Source organism: Trachurus japonicus, chromosome 8 (assembly GCF_045865225.1).
Source record: "Trachurus japonicus isolate A0001 chromosome 8, Traja_1.0".
NCBI classification, from domain to species: domain Eukaryota; kingdom Metazoa; phylum Chordata; class Actinopteri; order Carangiformes; family Carangidae; genus Trachurus; species Trachurus japonicus.
The window spans coordinates 19,138,389-19,155,131 of record NC_140914.1 but is presented as its reverse complement, the minus strand read 5'-3'; the positions used below and the strand labels follow the sequence as shown (position 1 = coordinate 19,155,131).

Sequence of the window (16,743 nt, the reverse complement as noted above, 5' to 3'; positions counted from 1 at the left end):
ATTAGAACAGATTTTCAAAAGGCAACATCACTGACACAACTTAAAGCCAGAAACTTAAAAAACAGTATGAAAATGTAGTGAAGTTCCTTTGAATGTTAGATATCCATCTGAATCAGCAAATATGGAATGACACTATGGAGATTGATTTTACACTGTTTGTTTTGAAGACATGGCAGCTCTCATCCATTTGCACATTAGATTTTGCAACTGTGATGCCATACAAATGGAGCAGGGCAGCCTCAACACTGTGTCCATTTACACAGCTGAAAGTTGCAGCTCCATTCAAAAGTAAATTAAATCAAAGTTAAATATTCTTCAGTCAGTCCAAGAAAGTTAATTTTTAATTTAATAGACGTCACCTTCAAAAGAGTGTAGCAGAGTTAACTGAACCAAATGAATATCGACAGTCTTGATCAATATCATTGATCTAATTTTTTTCCTACTTAATTCATTTTCAAACTTTCACATCCCACCTTGTATTTGCTGGGGAGGCTCCAGCCGTGTGCGGTGACTCGTCCGTCCTCCTTCTGCATGTGGGCCTTCACCTGTCTGTACTGGGCTCTCTTCTGCTCTTTACGTGACGGTGAACTACACTGGTCCTTTCTACATGAAGCAAAAAAGGAGAGAACATCTCATCAGTTAACACATGTAAAATATACTGTATACAAGTCCATTATCACAGGCAATTCGGTGGATATACTCCTACTAGTAGTATTGTGGTGAGTCATGAATCGACATAAGTTTCAAATTCTGCCTTTTCCCAAGTGTGATTAAATACAACAGTCAGGTGACTCACTCTTCATTGAGGAAGTCGAAGGTCTTGGACTTCTCCGTGGGGAACTGGGAGAAGGTGCTACTCCTCTTCACCATGCCGCCAGGGGCGTTGTATTTCACGTTGGACTGGGAGTCCACCTTCTTTATGGCCGGGGAACTGGAGGAGGAGCTAAACAGTCTGCTGAAGCTGCAGGTGGTGAAGTCACAGAAAGCCAAGAAGGAAACGAGAGCCGACAGGAGTGCGGGGAAAAAGCAAGGTAGTAGGGGGTCACCAACCAACCAGACAACCAACGAACAACCACCAACATTTACTGTACAGTGACATAAAGCATGCTGGGAGTTGTGATATAGCTGAACACTTCCTATCAACCCCTATTTGTGTCTTTACCACGAAATACCAATATCTAACAGTAATCAGAATCTAACTAGATACTTTAACATTTAGTCTTCTATAGAGGTAGTCACATTTACTGTCAATGTCACTGGCATCAATGAAAAAAAAACTACATATACGATACCCAGCGCAAAGTCTCTGTGAAAAGCAGCATATATACATTTTTTTTAATATACTGTTTAGCATGTAGATACAAGTTTGGGGGAAAAAAACAGACATAAAAAATAAGAGATAAACAAAATATCTTCTAATATCTGCCCGAGTCATGATTTCAGAGTGATGGTCAGTCATGCTTTATAGTTTCCATATAGAAACTGTTACAATATGTTTACAGGATAGTTTGGGTTATATGATGCAAGGCTGTATGAGGTCGTCTCGTCATACACAGTCAGTGTATTACCTGGGGGAGAATGAGATCAGAGCACAGCATCACATAGCTCTGATAGTCTGTCAGTGTCTGCTGCTGTCTCTCCTGACTGGCACTGTGCAGATCTCAATCTACGCTGACTGTGCAGAACTGCCTCATACAATCCCACATCAAATAACCCAAACCATCCCCTTAACAAACTTCATCAAAAAAAATATCAGAATGAAAACTGATGTGTCTCTATTGATTTATATGTTGTCATTTCCCGTGTGATTTTTTTTAAAAGAGACTAAAATCTGTTTAAAATGTGTTACGTTATTATAAAATGACTGATCGGCACAGGATGTAAGACAGAACCTGAATGTGTACTTAAGCTGCTGGGGCAACTCTGTCCCTCTTTAGCGCCCTTCGAGGAAACAGAGCGGGAAAACATCAAAAAGGCACACAGCAGGCAGGAGACAGGAAAGCCCAGGGGGCACAGGGAGAGTCATGTCTGAGCAGTTTGTGATAACAACCACTGATGCACTGCACGGAGAGCAAAGATTATGGATAGAGACACATCAAAATTGGATTTGTTTGTAATGGAGGAACAGTTCTGTGTCAATGGAGGGCAAAGAGAGAGGTTTGGCAGGGGTAATGTTTATTAAACCATCTTTACCTAATGCTGCCAATTCAATTGAACATGGTGGAAGAGATAAGGAAAAAAAAAAATTGAATAATTCGGGAGAAAATATCACAAGAATTAATTTGGAAGGCTGTCAAAACTAAAGCCCTGACAAAAGGTGGATAAATATTGTAGATATGATTAATACGAGAGGACTCACAACTGCCAGATGCTGGATTTCTTCTTTTCTGCGAGTGTTGGATTTTCTCTCGACGCCCTGAAGAAGACAATTAAGATGGTGTTCACTCATTTTTAAAGACACACAAGAGCAGGCAGTGAAGTGGTGAGTATGTACATGTGCTCTGTACCTGATCATCTCTGTCCACCGCACAGCTTCCTGCAGCTCCATCAGTCTCTCTTTGTACTGGTTCCTCTCCATCAGCACCCTGGCCATTTCCACTCTGGTGAAACGCTTCCTCTGGGCTGTAGGTACATCACTCTGTAGCAGACACCACGCAGTTAAACCCACATGTGACCACACAGTAATACATTTGGTATTTTATGGATGAGCAACGGAAACAGGGCAAACACGTTTTATATGTACAGAAAACTCACATCTTCTTCATCTTTAGTTTTCGTTTTCACATCCTCTATCTCTAGTCGCACTCTGGAAAGATAAGGGTTCATTTTACACACGAGATACACAAGAGATGCTCTGTTGTTGATAATTTGCCATTCACAGTCACCATGGTAATGAATTGTTCAATTGTGACTGCTTCTTACTTCTTGAGTTCCTCCTCGAGCTCTTTGTTCCTGTCCTCCATCTTGGTCTTGGTTTGAAGGATGGCCTCCAGCTCTCCCTGTAACATCTCCTTCTCACAGGTCAACTCGTCCACCTTCAATATCAAATCTTTATTCACCACGTTCAGGGCGTTCCTGGATAGACAGGGAAGAATTTCGATAGTATTTTTTATTTATTTATTTTTCATCTGGGTTGATAGGATACATCAACTGGGCCATCACATGTAAAAGAAACATTTAGCTTTGCACTCACTTGGTCTCAAGCAGCTGTGAATTCTCCTGAATGAGATTTTCCACTTCCCGGCCCATGCCTGAACAGAAATGATGACCACGTTAGAATTTTATTACATAAAAATAAAAAAAATCTGGTGCAGTTACTACATGGGAACTACATATTAAAACGAACCACTGTATCCATACTAAGAGGATCCAACAACGCACTACACAAGATGTGAAATATATTCTAAATATTTGTTAGTGTAAGTCTCACAGCACACAAAACTATCACGACACACAGACCCACAGCACACGTCACAGCACTGACAGGAGAAGGATGGATAGAGTGGGTGAGGTCTTACCAATCAAACTAAGGTCTGAGAAAACCATGCAATCCAAGTCAGGCGGAAAGAGGAAGGAAGAGAGAGAAAGAAAGAGAGAGAAATGCGGATATAGTTTGAGCCAGTGGAATGACCAAAAATGATGGAGGAGTCAGAGCTGAACGTGCTGACTCCACAAGCAAAACGGAGGAGACGCTGCCGAAATCTCTAAGGATAGTTACATACGACAATCACAACAGTAGAAAGAAGGGAAAGAGGAAAGTACAAGGGCAACAAAAAATATTTTTCAAGCTGTAAAAAGAGCAGTTAGGCCAAAAAAGAAAGCATCAAACTCCTTCATCCATGCACCAAACTTTGTCAAAAGTAGTCAAAGGTCAAAGGTAGGCAGCTGAAATGAGGCCAAGTGTGCATTAGTGAACCTACTGAAACAGTTACCAAACATAATGAGGAAGAAGCTGTGAGTTGTAACAATGGCGGATATGGCAGAAAGTGACTTATGAGTATGGGTCAAAGGGACATTACAGAGGAAATGTTAAAGCTAAGGAAAGGCTTGAGGTCATACACACCAGAGTACTCCACTGGGATTATGGGTAAAAGCCAGAGGATGAGATACGGGGAGAGAGAGAGGTGATGTTAGCATGGGCAGATGGCTAACACTGGGTAATATAACAGCAAGTGGCGTAGCATTGGCGCAAACAGCGGGAGCTGGAGTAACAGTGAGCTTGACGCTAGTGCTATCAGTAAGACAACAGCTATTAGCCAAATCGTGGAGCAGAGCTTCAGTAAAGACAGACAGAAATTATCTGAGGGTCACAAATGCTTTGCAATAAAACAACAAAACCTGAATTATCGTCATGTTTGCTCTGCAGAGTCTGAGGCTTTCTGTATGAGGACACCTCCAAGTGGAATATTATTATCCCATGGCCACTCACAAAATAAGAAAAAAGGCGGGCTTCATTAAAACTGTCACCCATTTTTAAAAATAACCCTTCAGTTTAATCAGAGTCAAATTGTTAAAAAGTATTGCATCTCTTCGCAAAATAATTTACTTTAAAATGTGTTTCTAGGTTTAGATGAATCTTCCCAACAAAACTACACTTTGTATTGGAAAATGAAATGACTCTTTGCTGTGTCTTACTCTATCAGGATCTTACTTGGGCAAGTTACCAGGTTAAAATTAGGGAGCTGTGTGATTGAGTTGCAATAAAACTGTCAGCAAGAAATCCTGAGGGAAGCTGACAAAACTGGATATTGTTTATATTGTTTTGTCAGTGGCCATAAGTTACACTGTATGTTTGCCTTTTTTTTTTTAGGATCAAGTTGGTACATACTGCGCTCTGACTTTTTCCTCAAACTTGAGAAACAAAAGTATGATTTTAACCAACACCTAAAATGAATATTCCCGATGGCCATGGTATAATTGTCCTAAATATCATTAGTTCTTCACACAATATGCAAAACTGTGGAGTTTTTACACCAATTAACCAATTAAATATTGTAAATATTCAAGTACTCAGGAAAGATGTGTCTTCACAGTTTTTCTGTTAAAATGACATTTGAGTTGCTTCATAAATGAACATGAGACATTTCAGTTTCAATGCAGAAAATGTCAAAACAACCCTGATGAAATTTATCCGAGGATCTGACACATGATATCATCTGAGAGCGACATTCATCCAGTGAGGATGGAGTTCTTACTCACCAAGCAGGTCGGCTCCTTCATCCACATCCCCTATGAGGCCAGTGCCTGCAGACGACAGCTCATCAAACAGAGAGTCTGTGTTGCGGTCAAATGCCATGTTCTCAATGCCTTTGGTCGGGGTGCTGGAAGAGCAATAAACAGCAGGAGGTGACGTTTCGCTACCTTGTGACGTTTTGTTAAAACATTACATTTTCTTTGCTCTACCTGCAGACTTTGTATCCACCCAGATCCATGTCCAGCTCAGGGGTGGATTCAATGATGTCCTGCACATCTGAGCTGTCCTCATTCTCAGGCAAACCTTCAGAATATATAAAGCAGGATAAAATCATCAAAGTAGAAGGAGGGGTAAGAGACAAAAACAAACCTGAAGAAGCATCTTTAGTTGTGGTATTTTTAGACTGAAGTATCACAAAAACAAGTTCCCTGTGATAAACACAATCTGCCAAAACATCTGTGTCATTCATATATGGTAAATGGCAAGAGAGCAAAATGCTCGACAGCCATCAAAACTAACAGATGGCTAATGATTGTGAATGTGTAGACAACAGGTTCATGATGTTTGATCCTACCCACTGATATGGATCTGGTCCCTGGTGCAGCCTGCACCTCAGTGCTCTTACTGTTCCCGTCTTCCTTCTCCATGTCGGAGGCCGTGGTGGACATCGGTGTGGCCGACTTGGAGCCCGTGAAATCCGACAACTCATCCTGTAAAGTTTATGGGTTTAGTTTATGGCAACTAGAACACAGAAAGCTGTTTACAGTCAAAGGCCAAGACCAAATGAATGTGTCACAATAAAGGAATAAAAACATAACAAACATATTCAGACCACAAACAAAACACCACGGTCAAGGTGGACAGCAGGAGGAACACACAAGGTGCTAATCACAAATTCACTACATACACTACTCATGCAGCACAACAGAAGACACACTTTGCTCTTACACTGTGAAGAGCAAGAGCAACGTAATGATTTCCTGTAAACTTTTGATTAACTTAAAAAAACAAAAAAAAAAGGAAAGGGAGATATTACTGAAAATACTAATTTGTCAAAAAAATTGGAGCTGAGGAAAACAGCAAGGTACTGAAAAGTAATTCTTTACTGAAGGAACACAATAAGGAAAGAACTTTTAAAAAACTAAAGAAGCGATATGTCTTTAGTTGCAGAGGGACACAAGAGCAACACAAACACAGACACAAAGTCCACACAGAGCTACACGGTTTGCAGGGAGGAGGTTGGGGCTTCATACACCATCATCTGAACACACAACATGGGCACGATGACGGCTGCCATTCTACCTCTAGTACACAACACAACTGACACAGGATCTAAAAACTAAATGAAAAAAGGTTGAAATGATAAAGTTACTGGACCAAAGTCACACAACTAGAGCACTAAGAGACAGCATATTGTTTCAATGTGTGATGTCATGTTAGTGTATTGATGAGTGATCGTTAAAGAACGTCATGAGTGAAGCAAAAAATACAAGGAAGCATGTGAGATATAAAACTCATGCATTTTTTTTTACCGAAATGAAACGAAAAACCTGAGGCCAGATGCAACCACACCGTTATTGAACACGACAGATTAATAATTAACCAATAGCATCTGTGACACAGCTGATTGCTGCCTGCACTTATTTTGAAAGTCCCCATTGAACCCTGCGCATAGGACGTGGTTGCATGTAGCTCAATCTAGCACAGGTGGTCCATGAAGTGAGGCGGCGCTTTTGAAAAGATGAAACAGCAGAGCGGAGGAGACTACTGAAGCCCACACAAACACACACACACACACACAACTGTCCACAGCCAATGCGGGCGTGCTGCTGCTGCTACTGCCGGCACTTCCGCTCGCCACCACTCATCCAACTACCTTGCAGTCGTCTGCCAGTGAATTCCCCCAAGAAGAGTCCTGCGCACTCTTACCCTCCCTTTCCTTTGGGGGGTCGGCAAAGTCCAACTGCTTGGGGTGGGGGGGGAGGGGGAGAGTAAGAATGAAGCTCACATGTGCAGAAGCAGATTAGGAGAAATGCATACACCTCCAAATGTGCATGTTTGTGATGTGAATGGAAAATACTATTGTGTGTTGCAAAGTATGTAATTGAATGTGAGCACATGTCAACGGTCCTACTTTTTTTTAATCAATCGAATTAAAAAATTTCTTCTTCCTTTTTTTTTTTTACATTTTCTCTCGGTATTATTTCAGGAATACATTATTTTTAGACGAATGCGACTAGCTGTAAAGATGAAACAATTAATCAATTTATCAATCAATGAAAAATAATCTGCAACTGCAACTAACTTTTAAAAGGGACCAAACTCCCCTGTTCCATCTTGTGTGTTGTGAGTGTTTGCTGCATTGTCTTTGTGTTATGTGGCAGTAAAGTGATCATGTTTGGATTTTGGACTGTTGGCCAGACAAAACAAGACATTTAATGATGTCTTGGGCTGAAAGACATTGTGATGAAAAGGTTTCAGTATTTTCAGAAAGTAATTACCGTAGTATTTCACTGTTTCACACCCAAATCAAATAGCTTGTTCAGTCCAACCTACAGCCAAAATACTTTGCAGTTTGCATACGGATATGAAATGAAGAAAACTGGGCAAATCGTCCACATCTTTGTTTAAATTTGCACCCAAACCTTTACTGTTTTGACTTCATGAATAATTGAGACTATTATTTAGTAATAATATTAAATCATATTTCAACTGTATCATGGATATGTTCACATTTTTAGGTGTTAAAGTTGTGCTTTTAGTTTATTTCCCACTTTTATGCTCAGACAGTGTTTTCCTGCTGAACTGCAGCAGAGGGACAGAAACACCAGGAGGGAATCTGCTACGTAACAGATTGTAACTTTGGTTGCTCTCCACTTGATTTGACTAACTCAGGCTGAAGCTTGAAGCGTCAGTCTAACTTTAGAACGCGTATTTGCACAGAAAAGGGAACAAAAACTATTTCAGTGCCCACAAGGCCTGTCAGTAATGGTTTAAAATAGATTTCAAAAAAATGTGAACTCATCCATTCAGTGGCACCGCCTTATTAAGGTCCCGTCAAATGAAGCCAAATGTAATAATATAAAACACTAAATATAATTATGCCAATCTTAAAGGCAATGGGATGGTTTTGCTTTTATGACTCAGATTGTGGATGGAGATTAAGTCATGGCTGGCATGCGGGCATGTGTGTCATTAACCTGTCGTTCCTTTTCACTCGCCAAGGCAACGCCACCCACTCCTATAAATAAATATGACGTTTCTCTTCAACTCCCAGAGCCTGTCTGCATATCAAAGCCACTCGTGCTCAAAAGGCCATAGCTCAACAATAACCGTCCAGTAGCACCGATTACATAAGAACCAATCACATTCCAGCTCGCCTTCTTCTCCCTCGGTGACTGGCTGGGAGCCATACAGCGGCATCGCTCCCATCATGCACCGCGCTGCAGAGCTGATGTCCCAGTTTAAACAAAAAAACGCAGCAGTGGGATGAAATAGCATCGTCACCCTCCAGGTCCTAACTGCCACAGATACTATTATAACCCCACACTGCAAAACTGTTGTGAACGTGCCAATCACTGTTTTGTATAAAGAACGGCTTACCTCGCAGATCACAGAACATAACCATCATGGAGTGAGTTTAACATGAGCGGAAATCACTGCAAATTAAACATAACACTACATCATGGCCGGGGCTAAATATCAAAATATGTGCCTGTATTAAGAAGGAAATTGTAGCTATTATGAATATTCATGAGACATATTTAATTACTGCTGCTGTGGAGGGGAAGTCTGCATATTTATCAATGGCTAAAGAGGGGGTTGAGGAGGATGTCTGAAAACAGAGATCACCCTGTCAGATCCCTACTAAAATATGCTTAAGCACACCCGAGTCCTATCAAAGGCTCTCTATTTTTAAAAGGGCCCAAAGCCAAAAGTGCAAAACCCCTCTAGCAGTAGGAAATGTGATAATCAGTGATCATATGTTGTGTTTGTGAACTATTGACACTTATTTTTAATTACCATTTAAATCAAGTGCTGTCATTTGAAACCACTTGCCATCAGTTCAGCGAGGCGAGCAATTAACGTACATGTTTTTTGGGTTTTTTTTCTTATCATTTACAATCAGAAATCAGATCTGACACATCGCCCATTAGGGCAACCAACTGATGCTCTGGAAAAAAGATAGTGAGGATATGAGAAGAAGGACACAGACATAAAAAGTCTAAATACTTTAACAAGTCACAAATGTGGCGTCCTTCGTCTTTCCACATTTCCACACTCCCCATGTGAGTCTGAGCCCGACCTGAGTTTATTCTCTGCAGAAGGAAAATATCAAACTGGGATAAGTCATTATTTTCAACACATAGAGGTGTTGTCCACATACACCTACCTTGAGGCTAGTGTTGGACCGTGGCTGTGTTGGGTCAGTGAACCTCCAGCCCTCTGTGCCCGGTGTCTCCGCCTTGGCCTGTGGGTCTGGGATTATCAGGGACGCCCCACCAGAGGACGGGAATATCCCCAAAGAAAGAGGCCGCTCTCTCCTGCAGCGGGAGGAGGGACAAGAAAAACCATGTTTTCTCAATCTCAGCATATTGTCTCAATTGACCCAAGTCTTTGAAGTGCAGGTAAAAGATCAACCAGCTTTGCCTAAAATTAGTTCACCAGTTTAGTGCAGAGTGTTATTTTGCCATTAAAGTCTCTTAACAAAAACATAATCTACATGATTTTACCTGATTCTGCCGCCTGTATTCGACTCTGAAGACTCATTAATCTGCTGCAGCTTAATCCTCTCTACATGCTCCATATAATTATGGATCATCTACAGGAGTCACAGCAAAAGAACCCAAAGAAAAAACCCGTCATGAATGTCATCATTGATTACAACTGTACAACATGTGTTTTTTTCCCTTCCTTCCTCACCCACTTACCTCTGAGTGTCTCTGATGGAGGGAGTTGTATTCCTTCTTGAGCTCCAGCTCTCGTTCCTCTAACCTGCCGACTGAAACAGATGACACCTGTGCTCAGTTGAAAGTGAGAATGAGAATAAAATATTTATGTTTTTCCAAAAAGATTATTTTACTAAACCTAAAAGAGTCTCGATTTAACCTCACAAGAAAAGAGCAGCACCATTATTTCACATCTTTGTTGTGGAGTTTTGACTGTTGTGTCTTTACAGGTGCAAACTGTAACACGTATACACAAAAGTGTGTGCATTTTTGCTGCTGTGCCAGGCAGGCAAAGGGGCTAATCTCACTCAAATGGGTTTCAATGAATGTTGGGCCAATTTAGGAAGTGAGTGTGACAAAAACACCTAATCCCCTATTAGTGTGTCAGGTTTAGTCTAAGCCACACAGAGAGCTGCTGTGGCAGACAGATGTATAGAGCATGGATAATATCAATTACAGCAGCTAAAGTTTGCATGTTGTGTGTGTATTTTGACCCAACCCAAGGATTTCACTCTGCTATCATGAGTCATCAAATTCATAGTGACATGTAATGAAGTCAAGGCTGAACAGGCTCTACACGGGGGGAGATAACTGAAGTCTGAAGTAATCCCTCTTGTGTGTTCGCATTAGTGATGTGTGAGAATGACAAATCACTGAGTGCGGGAATGTGAGGCTGATACCGCTGATTGAATTTACAATTTACTGCACAGGAAATCTGTTTAGCAAAGGTCAATAAAATTACTTTCTTTCTCTAACTGGTCAACAAAAAGAAACAACACCACAGAAATGAAAACACTGTCACTTCCCCTAATGTCTGTGGGAGTGTAATTGGCCACTGAGGTACATTACATACAACACTGAATCTCTGCTGTGAGGCCTAGAGGGTGAGACATGAGTCTGTGTAGAAAACATTCATCATTAGATTGTCAGATGCCTTTTGCCTGACAAATGCAGTACAATGAACTGAGGCCTTATATTAATACAATACGCAAAAATAGCAGCGTATCTCATCATCACTCATCAAATGCAGCCTGGATCTCGACGTGATGGTGCAGATGAGAGTTCAAAGTGTCTCTAATGAGAGAACAGGACACTGACGAATAAAATTAGAGAACTACAAAGTACGACTTGCTAAATTATTGGCCTCTGTGTTGCTGTGTCATCACTGCCAATTATCTGCCACTTCTGCAGTAGCTGTGGACTCTGACCTGGAAGCCTCAGGAGCAACCCAAGCTCAAATGCTGCCACATACTACACCGTAATGATCAATGATTTACCATGCAGTGGGAACGGCAGAGATTCCACAGAAGGTGTAAATACATTTTCCCAAAGAGGGGGAAAACTGTTAATTAAGACTGACAATAGGAACAAAATCACAATACATTCTGCATCTGATTTGATCCGACTGAGCTACTTCTGTTAGCCCTGTTAAAACATGGACTTAAAGTTAAGATACGGGAGAGTCTCAGCGTTTCTTCCCCATTACAGGTGTATGTGAATGAATAATTTGCAGTGTTCAGCTGTGTGACTGCATCAGTCGCTGTGTGTGTGGATTCACTGTTTCCAGAACGACAGAATATCTCAGCCAATTGCTTTGCCTCCATTCTTTAATCCACAAATGCGATGGGCGGTAATGCACTGCCGCATTAGGAGTATGGGAATAACAGAAATCCTATAATCCCATTACTGTTACCCCCACAAATAGAGAAAAAGAGAATCTGCGAGTGTGTATGGTTGTGCAAGTGTGTGTAACAAGCCATGACAGATACATCAAAGTAGTGAGGAACATGGCATGTAAAGAGTCCAAAAAAAAAAGGCAAAACCAGAAGAGAACATCCTAAAAAAAAACCTCTCGTCTCTGAATTTTCATATTGGACGTCCCTCTAAGACACAATGGAGAACAGGAGAACGACAAGGTGTTATCAATTGAATTTTGCTCATCTGTGGTGCGAGTATGTGCATGTGTTTGTGTGTGGGGGTATGTTAGGCTTAGGTTAGGATAGGAAACACATTGAGTCAGTGATGGCGTGTTTGTGTGTGTGTTTTTACGTGCACTTACTCTGGTCTGCGTAGTTCTTGATCTTGAGCTCCAGTTGTCGGGAGTGAGACTCCATTCGGTCCACATGGTTCTGAAGGTCCTTCTTCTCCTGTTCATGAGTGTCCTCAAACTCAATGAACTTCTACTCAGAGAGAGAGAAAGAGACACACACACACACACACACACACACACAGATGTCAAGCTATTAATAAATCATCAAATACAGTATTTTTACTTTACTTATATGCAACAAACAAGCAGTATTGTATTCAGGATAACACAGACCTAAACCTAAGCTAACAACATCCACTGGACAGCCAAATCTTTTTTACAATGTATAATATACAGTTATAATATAATATAATATAACAATAAAAGGCCACGTGAATGACTGTTACAACATGGATTTCTACAATATGTACCATGAGAGGGGCAGGATCTTAATCTTATTGATTCATATGGAAATTCCAGTTCCAGTAGTTTCCTTCCAACCAAACCTCTAAGAGGGTGTGTGTGTGTGTGTGTGTGTGTGTGGGTGGGCGTGTGTGTGTTTGTGTGTGTGTCAGCGTCCACATCCTGTCCAGCTGAACAAGCCAAGGCCCTATTGTGGCGGCCCTCCTTCCTCTGGACACATGAATCCCAATGTAGCTTAACGTATAAACACATGACAGACTGCCTGGCGCTAAATGTCCACACCAAACGACAAATAATCATAATAATATTTTTTTTTGCATCTATAGAATTATGTTTGTTGCAGATTTCAGTTTTTATTCAGGGTACTAAGCATTATCGTAGTTTGTGTAAAATCAACCTCAGCTGTACAATTCACAACATTCAGCTTCTCAGATGTGTTGGTTTTCTTAGTCTTCTGTTCTGTGATAGTAAATTGAGTATCATATTGCAGGTTGGATTTTACACCACTGATCAGATAACACAAGGGAACAGCGGATGTCACTTTGGGATCTTGAAAGTTGTTCTTCTGCGATTATTTTTGGTCTGAACAGCTGGCTAAATGCCTCAGGTTTAATCTAAATCAATAACTTTCACATGAGCATTAATATCATAAGTTATTTGTACTGTTTATTTTGATGTCTACATTTTCGAATCACATAAACAGAGTATACAGAACAGCAGATTTATGGGTTTTATTCGTGAATCCAGCCACAGAGAGTCCTGCTGTAAAATGTAATGTCTGAAAAGGAATGAATGGAGCAAAAGGCTCCCAGATAGAAACATGACACCACTGGTTACTCTGTATGAGGTGAGGGGTCAAGATGCCAGAATTTGACACTAAAATCCAAGACAATAGGAAAAGGGAAAGGAAAAAAAACATGCAAGCTGGTGAACGCTCCCTTTCTGCTAGTTTGTGACAAAGGAGCACATGACCTGGAAGTAATACCTAGCCCTCTCCCAACAGGCTCAGCGTATCACTGCTCTCTCCTCCTCAGGTCTGTCTGTGGACAACGAGTCTTTCCCGGAACAATCCCATGATCACTGGGTTAACGATAACATTTCTATTTCACAGAGTGTGTTGCCGTAACAGCGCGAGATGCCCGTGACGGTGCGCATGTGCATTAGTGTTTGTGTGTCCGGTTGTCACCCTGCCTCAGTGTCACTGTGTGTATGAAGGGGTCTACATGTCCACATCATACTGGGCCAAGTGTCCCTGCTGTCCTGATGCCCCGAGTCAAAAAGGCAAGCAGGGACAGACGGTCTGAGTCACATCACATCGGCTGTTAAACAGAGGCCCAGGTCCAGGAGGCAGAAGATTCATACAAACCACACACATCTTAGGCATCAACCAAGCAAAAAACACTATCAAACACATCTGGTTGGTTTGTTGTTTTCACTCTTCAGCTTCAGAATTTACTGGTAAACATATAACAAAGTAAAAACAATTAAACCAGTGGTCAACCCAAGTTATGATCTCCACCTAAGCAACAACCTCCATCCAAACTTTTCAGATGGTCTGCTTGCAGCCCAAAGACATAAAAGTACATTTCCTCTCCTTCTTTACTAACATAATCATATCATGACCCTTCAGATTTTACCTGAACCCCTCAAAAGAGTCTGACCAAAGACTTGACGGTAGTTAAGACTTGCTCAGTCAACTTGAACTGTAAAAGTTTGCTGGCACACAGACGCATCAGTATGAACATTTAAAATCATGTTATTTTTTAATAATATATCAGTCACATTTGTTCCTTTGTGGTACATTTTGTTGATAATACTTACACTCAAGTAGCCTTTCAAAAGAATGAGTTTTACTTATCACAGTGGTGGTGAATGATGGTCTGCTGTATTCATAAAATGATCATCAATAATATGGACAGTTTGGGTGAAGCTGTGGTGGGATGTCATGTGACAACAAGCAAATCCACCATCCCTCTGTCTCTGTCTTCTTAGCCCAGTTTTATTTAAGAGAAGTTACAGTGACAGCTCAAAATGCTGAGTCACTTCACCTGCTGTTTCTTCAGTCAGGGTCTCAACGAGGGCTCAGACGTGACTTCACTATCTGACGCAATAGGCCAGCTGATAGATTATAGGTGTAGCTACATCTGATGGTGTGTGCTCGTTAGGAAGACGCCTCTTGGTGAGGAGGAAGGTGAGGGAGGAAGGAGCTCTCATCTCCGGGGCAGAGCAGAGCAGAGGAGAGATGCACTGTGTTATGTCACTGACAAAAGAAAAACACAACCAAGAGAATAGAAAAGGGAGAGAGAGAGAGGGAGAGGAAGAGAGGCCCTTTCAGACTGACGTTAGCCATGACACTGCCTTGTTGTTTACATCTCCAATGAACACCGTGGATGCTGCCCGGGCCACGTGTATAGGTTAATACCTCGCTGCTGAGGGATGCTGAGAGGAGAAAGCACCTGAAGCAGCCTTTCACTTCACTTCACCTCGTCAAAAAATCAAAACAAACAGATAACCAGAGTTAGTTTATATCACCCCCGGGGCGGCTGCTGAGCTGGACTCACCTCCTCTGCGTGTTTCCTCAGCGCTTTCTCCCGCTCGTACTGGGTGATGAGCTGCTCGTTGTCCTCCTTCAGCAGCTCCAGCTCCACTTCGTGCTCCTGGTTCTCGGCGAACACCGAGTCCAGGTTCTCCAGCACGGCCACGACCAGCGGCATCAGCTCCTTCACCACGTCCTCGTCGTATTTACCGATCAGCCGCTCGAACTCGCGGTAGATGGAGTTGGCCAGGCCCGACACCCGCTCAGACATCATCGCTGATGTCCCCGGGTCGTCCTGGTACACAACTCCGTCTTCCAGCTCCATTTTTTTTTTTTTTTTAGTCCTCTCCCTTTCAGCAAACAGGACTAATAGGGGTTGTCCCGCGTTAGCCCGCCACTATGAACACCGTTATCCGCCTTTTTAAAATAAAATTAAGAGCAGCGTTTCTTTACACGTACGTAGCTACACATTGAGGACATTACACGGCTGCACTATTACGATGCAAGATAGGCTACGTGGATTTCTTCCTCTTTTTTCCTCACTGGTCCCATGCTGCCTTCAAGTGCTCTCCCAAAGCTTCGACTTCCCAGCTTCACCGAGGGAGCGACTCCACACCGCCGTGAAAGGATGGAAATTATTAATGCATATTCATATTTCTTTCACAGGAGTAAAAATAAATAAAAGTATAAAACAGCAAATGAACACACGCACACACTAAAACAACATCTAGCCTAGAGGCGTTTAATCGTTGGCAGTGTTATGCGATTACATCATGAAATTTAAAATAGGAGCTAGTTCAAGGACTGAATATTGACTGTTTACTGACAATTTAACTTCTCAGTGTGATACTTAATAATACAAAGCTTTAGCTATATGTCGTGCATACAGAATGTATTAAAGTAGCATAATTTGTAATGTCTATTTATATATCAGTAGTTTTACATACTGTGGCAATGACATGCAGGCTATATCCTCTCCGGGTGAGTCCTATTTGTTGTTCATCCATCGTGCTTTATTGTAGCAACATTTCCGACTGCCCTGAAGGCACCATCACAACAGCTGAGATGTTGACCAGATCACGTGATGACGTCACAACAAGCTAACGGCGTAAGATTATTTTCAGTCATATCATCATGTGTAGGCCTCGATATTACATGCAAAGTAACGCTGATATATTCCCAGACTCAATAAGAGATGGTTTACAAGAATCCACACCGGAGACATTTACATCTCCGAGGAATAGATTGGTTGTTGACAAAGTCCTCTCCATGGTTGATCATGTGTGTCAGTGCACTCAGAATCAGAACATCAATGTTGTCTTCAGGGCCGATTTCTAAGTGGTAGTTCTTCACAGGAAAGATGCAGTTCAGTGGAAGACCCAGGTTCACACTCAGTTTCTCCATCTAAATATGAACAATTTGAGATTTAAGAACAAAGTATGTGTTATATTAACTTGCAAATTTATAGCCTATTCCAACTTTAAAAACAAGCCCTTCAGATAAAATCACCAATAGAAACGTACCTGTTGCTTCAGATACTTGCTCTCATACACTTTCTTTACATCTCCTTTAACAATAGGACAGGCTTGATCAATTTTGGTGAGAATAGCCA

General features: G+C 41.5%; 2 protein-coding genes across 18 annotated transcripts in view; both read right to left on the bottom strand.

Annotated features, from left to right (window-relative positions):
• The window catches only part of spag9a (sperm associated antigen 9a), a 31,660-nt gene extending 15,933 nt beyond the window's left edge, over positions 1–15,727 (bottom strand). For 4 of the 17 annotated variants that reach the window (XM_085784486.1, XM_085784489.1, XM_085784490.1 and 1 more), the window contains exons 1-17: positions 15,157–15,708; positions 12,203–12,323; positions 10,126–10,196; positions 9,928–10,016; positions 9,588–9,738; positions 7,071–7,160; positions 5,769–5,904; positions 5,404–5,497; positions 5,200–5,321; positions 3,519–3,533; positions 3,194–3,251; positions 2,923–3,075; positions 2,755–2,806; positions 2,508–2,638; positions 2,360–2,416; positions 797–961; positions 474–603 (exon numbers count right to left, since the gene is read on the bottom strand). In XM_085784486.1, coding sequence (XP_085640612.1) covers positions 474–603; positions 797–961; positions 2,360–2,416; positions 2,508–2,638; positions 2,755–2,806; positions 2,923–3,075; positions 3,194–3,251; positions 3,519–3,533; positions 5,200–5,321; positions 5,404–5,497; positions 5,769–5,904; positions 7,071–7,160; positions 9,588–9,738; positions 9,928–10,016; positions 10,126–10,196; positions 12,203–12,323; positions 15,157–15,456 — 1,935 coding nt within the window. In that variant the 5' untranslated portion in view covers positions 15,457–15,708. Of the gene's footprint in view, positions 1–473; positions 604–796; positions 962–2,359; positions 2,417–2,507; positions 2,639–2,754; positions 2,807–2,922; positions 3,076–3,193; positions 3,252–3,518; positions 3,534–4,063; positions 4,076–5,199; positions 5,322–5,403; positions 5,498–5,768; positions 5,905–7,070; positions 7,161–9,587; positions 9,739–9,927; positions 10,017–10,125; positions 10,197–12,202; positions 12,324–15,156 lie in introns of all 17 variants that reach the window. The other 13 variants (XM_085784487.1, XM_085784491.1, XM_085784493.1 and 10 more) reach the window with 6 other exon arrangements.
• Positions 15,728–16,031: 304 nt separating this feature from the next.
• Positions 16,032–16,743, bottom strand: part of LOC146983088 (interferon-induced protein 44-like) — a 38,512-nt gene continuing 37,800 nt past the window's right edge. Inside the window, exon 5 of the mRNA XM_085784474.1 lies at positions 16,032–16,535. Coding sequence (XP_085640600.1) covers positions 16,332–16,535 — 204 coding nt within the window. The 3' untranslated portion in view covers positions 16,032–16,331. The remainder of the gene's footprint in view (positions 16,536–16,743) is intronic.